Source organism: Protopterus annectens, chromosome 1.part1 (genome assembly GCF_019279795.1).
Source record: "Protopterus annectens isolate FY-2018-M chromosome 1.part1, PAN1.0, whole genome shotgun sequence".
NCBI classification, from domain to species: domain Eukaryota; kingdom Metazoa; phylum Chordata; order Ceratodontiformes; family Protopteridae; genus Protopterus; species Protopterus annectens.
Window position 1 is genome coordinate 460,504,463 of NC_056726.1, and position 12,022 is coordinate 460,516,484.

The 12,022-nt window shown below is 43.1% G+C and overlaps 1 protein-coding gene across 1 annotated transcript in view; it reads right to left on the bottom strand.

The window, feature by feature from the left end:
• The window catches only part of COG2 (component of oligomeric golgi complex 2), a 1,275,772-nt gene that overhangs the window by 448,299 nt on the left and 815,451 nt on the right, over nt 1-12,022 (bottom strand). Inside the window, exon 13 of the mRNA XM_044076075.1 lies at nt 6,049-6,237. Coding sequence (XP_043932010.1) covers nt 6,049-6,237 — 189 coding nt within the window. The remainder of the gene's footprint in view (nt 1-6,048; nt 6,238-12,022) is intronic.

Here is a 12,022-nt window from a genome sequence, read left to right on the forward strand (position 1 = left end):
TTGTGTACCCTAGGGAGGTTAGTAGGGTGTTTACAAAGGCCAGGTGCTTGAGCAGCTTTTCCCTGGCTGTCTGTCTGAATAAGGCAGTCATCTAATTATGGGTAAATCTGGATATTCTTTTGTCTGCAAAAGGCAATGGCCGGAGCCAGACATTTTGTGAAAACTGTGGGAGCAAGTAGATAAACCAAAGGGAGGTGCAGAGAACTGAAAGTCTTGAGATCCTGCCCTGAAACGGAGATATTTCCTGCATGATTCCCTGATAAGAATGTGGAGGTAGGCCTCTCTTAGATCTAGGGTGGCTAGCCAAGTGTCCTTGGAGAGTATGGGTAGCACCTGCTGGAGGGTGAGCATTTTGAATTTTGGTATCACCAGGAAGGTGTTTAGAATAGATAGATCGAGGATGGGGTACCAGGTGCCCCCTTTTCTGCGTACCAGAAATAGTCTGGAGTAAAAACCTTGGCCTATCTGTTCTGCAGGAAATGTGCTCTACTGCCCTCTTAGAAAGCAGGGAAAAGATTTGCTTTTGAGCCTCTGCCACTGTTTGGAGGTAGATCTGGGAACCCTTTTGAGGTTGGAAGGGTGTGGAAGGAAAATTTGTATCCCTGAGACATTATGCTGAGAATCCAGTGGTCGTTGGTAATGGTGGCCCAGGTGCTTGCGTGAAAGAAGAGTTTTCCTCCTGGGGTAAATGAAGGTGGACAGAGGGAGGGGGGGTGGGGGAAGTGAGTCATTGTGAGATCTTACCATAAGGAGGTGGCTTAGAACTCCCTGGTTTTGAAGTAGAGGTAGTCCACTGCTTAGATCTCTGCATTCCCTGTGGCTGCTGTCTGGGGGGTCTGGTTCCCCAGGGTCTGGGCTGGACTGGCTTAGTGGAAGCAGGAAAGGACCAGTGCTTGGTGGGATAATGCCTGCTGAATCTGAGTGTCCGGACCTGTAAGAAATCCTTAAATGTCTGCATAGATTTTGCTTTTTCTTCCATCTTTTTTAAGACCTCTTCTGCTTTAGTGGCAAATAAGTTGTCTTTGTGTAAGGGGGCATCCAACAATTTAGATTTCACATGGTCTGGCAGGGGCTGTTCCTTAAGCCATGCATGTCTTCTAATGACAGATCCAGAGACTGCTGCCTTGCAAGAAGCTTCTAGGGCATCAAAACCACAGTGCAAGGTGTGTTTAGTTACTTGACTTGCAGAATGCATTAACTCTTGCAACTCTTTAGATTCTGCACAAGCAGGAAAGGAAGACATTTTTTGTTTGAGGAGTTCTAGGGTATGTTGCTGAAGTTTTGGCATATGTAACTGACAATTTAGTGCCCTGATAGCAAGAGTAGCTGAGGTGAATACTTTTTTACCCCATCTGTCTAGTGCTCAGGAATCCCTATCTGAGGGGGTGGGATTCTTAGCAGAGGTTGCTTTAATCCCTTTAGGCCCTTGAGAAATTACCTCAGGGTCAGCAGTAGGATTTTTTAAGAAAGACATTTGTGTGAGTCAGGGACTCTATAGTACCTGTCTGGCTTTCTGGGTGCAGTAGGGAGGGTGTCAGGAGTCAAGCTGGATTTCAGGAAAACATCCTCTACAACATCCAGGACTGGGGGATGTCGAAGAGTCTGTGCTGTGGAACATCTAAGAATTCCCGGAGTCTCTTTTTAGACTGAGGGTAGTCTTGCCTCTCCCATTGGAAATGCTCCCTTAAGGTATGAAGGGTTTCCTCAAAGGAAAAATCCTCTGGGGGAGAGGCTGAAGGGATGGAATCCTCTGCATCAGAATCCTCATAAGTAGAGAGGGGTTGCATGTCTTCATATTCAGAAGCAACAGAGTCATCTGACTCTTGTTCAGACAAAACTACAGGGGACAGATCGCTTTTCCTTTTGGAGGGGGTCGCTTGGCTTCCCCTGATCAGCATGATAAGGTCTTCCACCATTTTAAGCATTTGAGACTGAAGCAAGGAAGCAGGTGCCCGAGATTGGGTCGTCGGTTTCTTGGGTGTGGTTCGTACCCTGGACCTAAGAAACTCGGTCGTTTTCAAAAGAACGGTAGTCGCGAAAGAAGACGTCAGTTTGTGTCGAGAATCGGTAGTGCGAAGGACTTCCTCGGAAGCCAGTGCCTGCTCAGCAGCTCTGGACCCATCCAAGGTAGAGACGACCGCAGGATCCTTAGTCGAAGAAGAGTTTTGCAGCATACTGGACTCCAAAAGGGTCTCGGTAGTGGCCTGCAAATCCATAGAAATGGGCATCAGGGGCTGTGAAAGCATCCCACTGAGGACCAGAGAACTGATGACTAGCTTAACAGAAGCGTTGTTGGCAGGTTTGGACCTGTGTGGTCTGTCTTTGTCTTTATCTTTACATTTTTTCAGAAGATCTGCTGTCGGATGGCTTACCAAAGCCATATCAGAATTTGAGGCCTGTAAACGAAAATATCTAGCTGCAATAAGGGCCCGACAACCAATAGTTCTGGCACTGAACAAAGCACAGAAGCGACAACGGGGGACGTCGTGGTCTGGGCCTAAACAAATGATGCAGTAAGAATGAAAGTCTTGGTGTGGTATTTGCTTTCCACAAGCAAGACAATTATTAACTTTTTCTGACATCTGTTAGTGCAAGAAAAAAAGGATCCCCAATGGGGTACTTAGCTTTCAGAAGACTTCAACTTCAGTTTAGCAAATGAAACTCAGGTAGTGACCGACCAGCACTCATGCAAACTGCTTCTGCTTCAGGCTCCACGGCAAGAAAGATTAATGTAATGGTGTTGGCTTGCCTTACTTTATACTACTGATGACCTGACGTCAGTCCTGAAGCGACAGCAACCAACACAGAAATACTAAGCCTCTGGTATTCGGGCCAGCCGAGGGCTACCCTGGCAGGGATAACCCAAAAGCGATGACTGCAACAGTGAAACATATAGAACATCCATAAGTCTCCCTAGTCTTATATGCAAAGTCATGCAAAGAATTATCATGGAAATGATCAATAATAATACAGTAAACCTCCAGACACTGGACCCAACCCAATTTGGTTTTGTCAATGGCAGGTCATGCCTACTCAACCTAGTGGACTTCTTTGAGATGGTCACCAAAGCAAAAGATGAGGGTACAATGGCTCATACTGCCTTATCTTGACCTGGCCAAGGTATTTGAAACAATACCCCACTCAGGAATTGTTGACAAATGCAAAAAGGATACATACAAACCCATATGTAACCTGTTGGACAGCCAACTGGCTCATAGGGCCCAGAAAGTTAGAATTCGGAGTCCACCTCTACAAAGAGGCCAGTCACAAATGGAGTCCCTCATGGATCAGACTGCTCCTTTTTAGCATTTACTTCTCTAAAGTCAAGGCCAATGTCAATGGCCTCAGGCAGACTAAATTGCAGATGACTGCAAATTAGGAGCGATTATTGAATCCCACACAGACACAAATGTTTTCCAGGAAGGGCTGACACTGACAAACAACTCAGAGCCATGGGTTACAACTAAATGCCAAGAAATGCATAATAGTATCTTTTGGGAAGCCATCCACCTCTGGTAACTATCATATTGACAACACACCCCTTAGAGTTGACCTAACAGTCAGACACTTAGGGACACACACAGTAATCTATCCTTTGACCATCATGTGTCTACAGTACTGAGGAAATAATTCTATGTTGCACAACTTATAAACAAAGGTATGGCGTCTAGGTCCAAGGAAGGCATTGTTCCACTGTATTAGGCATTCATCAGACCTATCACGGAGTACAATGCCTCCTTGGGTATGTGCCTAACCAAGCATATTCAACAACTGGAATGTCCACAGAGGTTCCTCACTAAAAGAATAAAGGGTGTAAGTAAAATGTCCTATGCAGACTGCCTCAAGGCCCTATCCCTGTATTCTGACTTCTACAGGCTGCTGAGGGGATATCTACGCCTGGCATACAGGGCATTGTCAGAGCCCTCTCTGATGGACCTCCTGCATATCCACAAAATAAACAGCAGTAGAATTACCAATTCTAAAGACTTAAACCTTGCCTGTGATATTTACCTACTGGAGAGACAGGTATACATCCCAGAGACTATCCCATCTCTGGAACAGGCTCCCCATCCATGTGAAGCAGAGTTCCTCCCTAACCCAATTCAAATGCAACTTGGACAATTAGCTGGAGAACAGGAAATTCATCCCTAGTTTGGCACCTATGTCTCTAATGGACACATGCAACCTGTAAATGGTTCTGGCACGATAAGAAGAAAAATGGGGCACTTATCTGAAAACGGCTTGGTAACCAACAGATAAAGGAGCGTTCAGACAGATGATTGAAGATAGGGTTCGGACTTGGTGGCAAAAAGATTCTGAGGTATGTATGTCCGTATGTCACCTTTATGCCCTACAGCAGGAGAGGGGAGCATATGTGAGATATATAATGTCCTTAAAACAACCTAAGGCTCTGGTATACTGGCAAGATTTCAATCTACCCCTGTCAGGAAATCTCTTTAGTAAAGAATACTGCAACAGTGATAGGGAAGGACACATATTAATATTTCCTCTAGTCTGCTTTTTCCAGTAACACATTACACCTAATTTTGAAATATAGTAAAGCTTGCCATTCTACCATCATCAAATTTACTTTCATGCATTTCTTCTCTAAATGCTTCTCATGTCATTAAGTAATAACTCAGCAGTTCTATTATTTAGAAATTATTTACACTGCTCATCATCCCTCTCAATCTACTTGTTTTACAAGCACATGACGTAAATCTGACAACTGATTTTCTTCTTCACATCCCCCATGCTTTACTATCTCACTTATGATCTACCTTCTGCCTATTATTCTACTCTCCTGAACTGTACGTCCACTTCACTTTATTTATGTAGGTATGCTATCCTGTCCTACAGCTAAAGCTCTTCCAAATCTCCCAACCTTTTTTTACCCTTACTGTTCAACTACTGACTATCAGAAGCTTCAAAGCTTTTGTTCCATCTCTACACTTTCAAGGACAATTCTACCCTACCCTCCTCTGCCAAGACGTTGAAAGGTAAGGTGCTTAAAGCAGTTGTGTGACGAGTACTTCTGTATGGTACAGAAATGTGGGTAGTGAAGGCTGAGTAGTTGTGGAAGCAAGAGGTGATGAGGATGAAGTGCATGAGATGGGTGTTAGGAAGCAAACTGTGAGAAAGATGAAATTATGAAATCAAAGCACAAAGTAAAGTAGCTACAATTGCAAACATCAGACAGAATAGGTTACGGGGGTTCAAGCCTATGTGCTGGAAAGCAGAAGATGAGTTGGCGAAGAAAATTTGGGGAAGACGGAAGGAAATGAGGACATCTTGCAAAGAGATGGATTGATCACACAAGAGGACACCTGCAACATGTACGCATAAACTGAAGGAGAAGGGAGGCACTTGAACTGAAAGAAGTGGCACCAGTGGACATCACATTCTAACTCCATGAAGAAAAATGGGAAAAAGGAGGTTGATGATGCCAAGTGCTGCATGTGATCTTTATACAAGTGCCCGGTCACGTTCAGATGACCAGCTCAATAGGCTAGAAACTACTCGAAGTACATGAAGTATAACATTCAAATGTAACAATGTGCTGTACAACAGATTGCCACTAACAAAAAGAAAATCAAATGATATTAGTGCAACAAAGACTTTTTCCAAAAAAAAAAAGGTAGGAAATCAAAGCAGATTCACTCCAAGTTCCTGGAGAGTGAGCTCCATAGCAAACGTTCTTTCCACCCCAGTGCATGCTGTGTCCCCATAAAATTACTTCAGGGACTGTAAATGAAATCATATAACATGGCAGCCCCTATCAAGCCATATTAAAATTTAACACATTAGAACATTAGGGTTATTTAGAGACACTGATATTGCAAAAACAATCAACCTATGATAAAAAAACATTTTTTTTAGTTTTTGTGTGTAGTTACTACTTAAGCTATATGGAAGAAAGAAAAAGCATTGGCCTTTCACAATGAGCTTTTGAAGATAACATTTTTATGCAGAACAGTTTAAGCAACAAGCAATTAATCTGCATGTTTAACATTCATGTGTTAAAATGTAGCTGTAAAGATTACTTACCTGTTCCTTTAACTTATCCACATCTGCAACAATAAGTGCCATCTGTTTAGTAGACAATGAAGCCGACTTGTCTCCATTGCTGGAAACACTTCCCTGATCTTCACCAGTGCTAGACGCTGTAAAGGAACTGTCTCTACCATTAACTTTGACAGGTTTTGCATCATCTTTCACTCCATCTGCTAATGGCACCTTAAGTAATACAATGAAAAACAAACAAAACACATTTGGTGATACATATTATTTGCTAGATAACATAACATCAGTCATAGTATCTGTAGACTCCACACAGAAAGCAACCCAGCTGAGAATCGAACCGGCGAGCCTCTTGCTGTGAGGCAACAGTGCTAACTGCAGTACCACTGTGCTGCCCAACGTCCTCCCTGAGTTTGCATGGGTTTCCTCTGGGTGCTCCACTTTCCTGCCACATTCCAAAGGCATACATCTGGGGCATTTCTTCCCAGGCCTCGGCTGAAAATGGGCTGTGTCCCAGTCGGACTTTTCCGGTAAACAAATGTTAAATAAATAAAAATAAATAAAACTGCATGATTAAACTTTAAAGCACCATCAGTATTTTAGCATACTGAACAGTAGATAATCTGAAAACTTTTGGAGTCAGTCCTGACAGAACGACTAGCTCAGAGAGGTTTGGATAAATCAAGGCAAACATTAGCAGAAGCACACAGCAGGATAAAAGCACATTCATCATACTAATCACAGGACAAATAAATTCTGCCAAAGCCAAATTTGAGGTAAATTTGGCCTCTAAAGCCATGGAAAACCAAAAAGCATTCTTTAGCTATGTCTGTAACCTCAAAGGCAATATACAATTGTGTGCAGATCTCATTGCTAATGGTGCCACCTGCAGAGAGCCAGAAGATACAGCAAACTTACGGGCATATAAATTCATTTCTAACTTTACACCCTTCTCCCACTCAGTCTCATCTCAGGAAATCATCATCAACTCCCTTTTTCCCCATTTTCTAAATGACATTGGTCTGTTATGTCAAATGTTGCCATTTCTCTCTATACAGTGCCACTCTCATGCCTTCCTCAACACTCATGCCTGACTGCCACAGGTCTTCTCTCACACAATCCTTTTACCTCTTTACTGGATGCCCTTGCCTTCTTTCTGTCTCTCCCAAATCTTCATCAGATTGCCTTCTGCTTTCCTGCAACTGGCACTACACTTTGGCTTCTGTTCTTATGCCCTCATTTCTTTGTCTGTCCCCAGTGTACATCCTACCACCCCCCTTCTCAGGCACTTCATCACCTCTAGCTTCCTCAACTGCCTTGCCTTTACTGCCCAGTTTTCTGTACCATACAGTAGTACTGGCTGCACCACTGTTTTGTACACTTTACTTTTCAAATTTTGGCATTCTTCTGTTATATACTACACCTCACACTGTCTCTGCCAGTAGGCTGCAGCTCCTCTGATTCTAGATTTGACTGCCTCATACAGATTTCTCTTCTCCATTACCACCCCTCTCAGATACCTGAAGCTATTCACCTGCTCCACTATTTTCCCTTCTATTTCAGTTCTCAGCTTTTTCTGAACTCCACCATTTGTTGCCATTAAAACTGCCTCATCTCTGTGCAATTTCGTCGCATGTGCCTTCAGTTTTGCATTCCATTCCCCTATCCTTTAAATTCTTGCTCCAAGTTTGCCTGTAATGACACATCATCTGCATACAGCAACTTTGTTCATCTGTCCCCTCCAACCTATTTGCTAATGTAGTCTATCACCAGTATGAACACCAGTATGAACAGCAGTGGGCTCAGAGTTGAACTCTGGTGCACACCCACTCCCACTTCCACTGGGAAACAATTTGTGAGACCGAACATTATTCGTACTTGAGTCATTGGGTTTTTGTACATAGCCAGCACTAATTCCACCAATGTTTCTAGGACTTCAAAGCACCGCAATACTGCCCAAATTAGCTTTCATGGGACCTTGTCATATGTTTTCTCCAAGTCTAGGAATGTCCAGTTTGACTCATTTGTCATCTCTAGCTTCTTCTCAACTATCTGTCTCACTGCAAACATTTGGATTAGTTGTGCTGCATCCTGATCTGAATCTGAACTGCTCAGCTCTCATCTTACTTTACACTAATCTATTTATCAATCACCCTTTCCAAAACTTTCATGCAACATAAGAGTTTGTTAGCTCTATACTGCCCACAGTTGCAAATGTCCCTTTTGTTCTTGAACACTGAAACTAGTATGATTGTTCTTCAGTCAAATGGGATAAGCCTTTCTCTCCATACTGCTATGAGTACACTCAGAAGCTATTTCTTCCCCATCTCACTTTGCATCTTTATCATATCTGCTGTGACCTCATCTGAGCCTGCTGCTTTCCCTGACTTCATTTTTTTAGTGCTGTTCTTTCCTCTTCTATGGTGGGCTCCTCCTCTTCTTTCACTGTAAGTTGTATTTGGGGCAGTATAGCTTCTATGGGATTTTCTTCAATCAGAAGCTGCTGGAAGTGCTCCTTCCATCTGCCATTGATGTCCTGTGGACTGGTGAACAGGTTGCTGCTGGCATGCCTTATGAAGGGTGTCTATCACCTTTATATTTCTATATTTGCCTTGCATTCTGATAGAATTTCTTTGTGCCATCCATGGAGTCACTTTCCAGAAGCTGGTAGAGTGCTTCTGATGCTTTCTTCCTTGCTATTGCAACTGATTTCTTAGCCAGCCACTATTCCTTTCCAGCCTGGTGCAGCTTTTCCATCTTAAACTTTTTCCTGCACTCCTACTTTCTTTTGATGACTTTCTGGACTTCAGCATTCCACCACTAGCTGTCCTTATGTACCTCATTTCCATACCTAGCCCAGCCTCTGTTCTGTAATCCTCACACATGCTGTTTTGAGGCGTTGTCATTCTTCTTCAACTCCACCTATTTCCTCCTCTTCATGAGGTGCTAGAGCCCTGAGCAATTCATTGAACTGTTGTGCTTTCTCTCTAGTCAACTTCCAGGTCTTCAGCCTGGTCTCTGTAAACCTTAGAGCCTTCTTTGACCACTGCTTGCAGATGATTGTGGCAACAAGTGGTTTAAGCTGTGGGCAGACTATTTTACTGGGGATGATTTTGCAATCTGACATGATGGTAAGGAGGAGGCTTGGACATCTTATTATTTCCAGGCTGCAAGATGGAAGGGCAAACACATGACCACAACTCCTGACTTAACCTCCAAGTGCTACATCTCTAACTATCTCATCTTTTCCATCCTTCAACCTGTCACTTTCATCGGGCCTATCCTACCCCCTTATAATCAACCTCTATCTTTCACTCTGTGCTTAATCTCTTCACAGCTACATACCTGGAGTTTATTACTTTCTTGTGTACTTGAATTCACCCTATACCTCAATGTAAATAGCATTCATAAACATCTTCTCAGAAATTATGTCTCTCTCTACTTGCACATGTCAATGAATTATTTTTTTCTTTAATCTATCACTGTTGCTTCTATTACACAAAGTCAGGCAACATAATTGTACCATATTATTTTTATATGTCAATGATTACAATTTTATATGTCAATGACTGTATTTTTTCATACACCATTGCTTCTATTTACCAGTCTCATGCAATGTAACTGTACTGTAACAATCTCGTTTTTCTATTCAAGTGATTTTACTCTAATTGTATGTATCTTTGCAGAGCTTTTTTCCCCCGGCCTCCACTGAAAATGGGCTCTATTCAGGCCCAGTGGACTTCCCCGGTTAACAAATGCAATAAATAATTAAATAAACAAATGCTGATTCTACCCCATTGCCCCTTTTTTAGCAGGAGGAAGTCTATCCGAGGTGCATGTTGGCTACTCTTGTGACTGTCTCTCTTTCTGAACCATGTGTTGGTTACTATCAATCCATTTGCCAGACAGAACTCTAGAATGGCCTCTACTCCTTTATTACTGTTGCCCCACCCATAAGGACCAAGGCAATCCTCATATTATGTTCCGTCTGTCCCAACATGTGCATTCAGGTCACCCATTATCAACACCAATTCCTGTTGTCCTGCTTTATCTAATAAGTCCTGCAACTGATGGACTATCACAACCCTACTGTGGAGCATAAGCTGATATTATGAATATTGCCCTATCATTAGGTGTTTGATTGCCATGAGTTTGTCAATAATTCTGATGACATCCCTCTCTGTTTTCTGAAGCTTCTCCCTCACCATAATTCCCACACCATTTCTAGCCTGTCCTCCTCATGAGTAGTAGAGTCTGGATCCCAAACCAAGTGGATTTGTTGCATTGCCCTTCCATCTTGTAGCCTGGATATAATAGGATGTCCAAGCCTCCTCCTTACCATCATGTCATCCATTTCCAATCTGCATCCTATCAGTGAATCTACATTAAGTTTAGCAATTCTTAGTTCATGTTTAGTAGGTTTGTTGGCTTTATGTCCACCTTTCACTCGACAAAGCTATCCCAGGTAACCCCAGCAGAGCCCCAGCCAACCAGTAGCTTACTGACACAGGGCTGCTGGGCTTTAGGGTGGGCACACAAATGCCAAAAGGGGCGCATACACCTCTCCCACCATTAGCATGGGGCCTTGGCGTAAGTTGGAGTAGACTGAGTCCTTAACCCAATCATCACCAGCAAATAATGGTGACATTAATAAACACAACCGAATCACCTAGAGCCATATTTTTACATCATTGAGTGGCTAGCCAAGCCACAGCTTGCAGTCTGTGATCCATGTTCTATTTTCATGAGGATACTGAGCAACACAGTAGATGCCCAAAGTGGGTGGCTTATAAAACTCTTTCCCCATAGGGCACCATGTAGAATCTGTGCTGCTGCCCACAGCTCTGTTCTTTGGTGAGTTTGGGATGGAAGCACTCAACATATTTTTCAGGGGTGGGTGGAACCTAACAGAGTCATGGGGAAATATGTAAACTCCAAACAGGCACTGGCCAGAGGTGAGGATCAAAGCGTGTTCCTTGTGCATGGGAGGTAAAGACCTTAACCATTATGCCAACTGCCAATCTCACCTCAGGAAATGCCATTAATTATAACATCCCCTACTATCAAATAGGGAACAAGTCCTCAATACTTTCTCTCTAAGGCCAAGGACATTGCACAGATGGGCCCAGACAATATTCCAGGTTGCCTTCTAAATAGCAAGCAACATGACCTATCAGACCCTCTGGAATTACTATGTAACCACAGCCTTCAAACAGGTTTCATGCCTATTGAATGGAGAACAGCAAAAGTCTTCCCTGTGCACAAAGATAGGCCATCTACAGACCCTGAAAACTACAGATGCACAAGTCTCACTAGTCTCCTATGCAAAGCCATGGAAATGTTCAGTAATGACACAGGAATTCTCCAAATACTGGACCCATCCCAATTTAGTTTTACCAAGGGCAGGCCATGCCTACTCAACCTGGTGGACTTCTTTGATAAGGCCACCAAAGCAATAGATAAGGGCAGAATGGTTCAAACTGCCATCCTTGACCTGACCAAGACATTTGGCACAATGCATCACGTGGGCATTGCTGATAAACTCAAAAGGTTAGGTAAAAATATTTATGTCACCTGCTGGATAGCCAGATGGCTCACAGACAGGGCCCAGGAAGTAAGAACTGGGGAGTCCACCTCTAGAAAGAGGCCAGTCACAAGAGGATCCCTTGGGATTGGTCCTAGGATCACTCCGTTTTTGCATTTACTTCTCTGAAGTCAAGGCCAATGTCAAGGGTCTCTGTCTGACCACATTTGTAGATGACTGTAAATTAGGAGAAGTCATATAATCCACCACCAGCACTAATGTCCTCCAAGGGCTGACACATTCAAATAATGCGTGTCAGAAAGATGGACTAAAACTAAATGCTAAAAAATGCACCTGGAAACTATCATATTGACAATACTCCCATAAAAGTCGGAGACTTGGGGAAAACAGACAGTAATCTAACCTGTGACCATCACTTTTCTACAGCAGCAAGAAAATCATTCTATGATGTGAAAC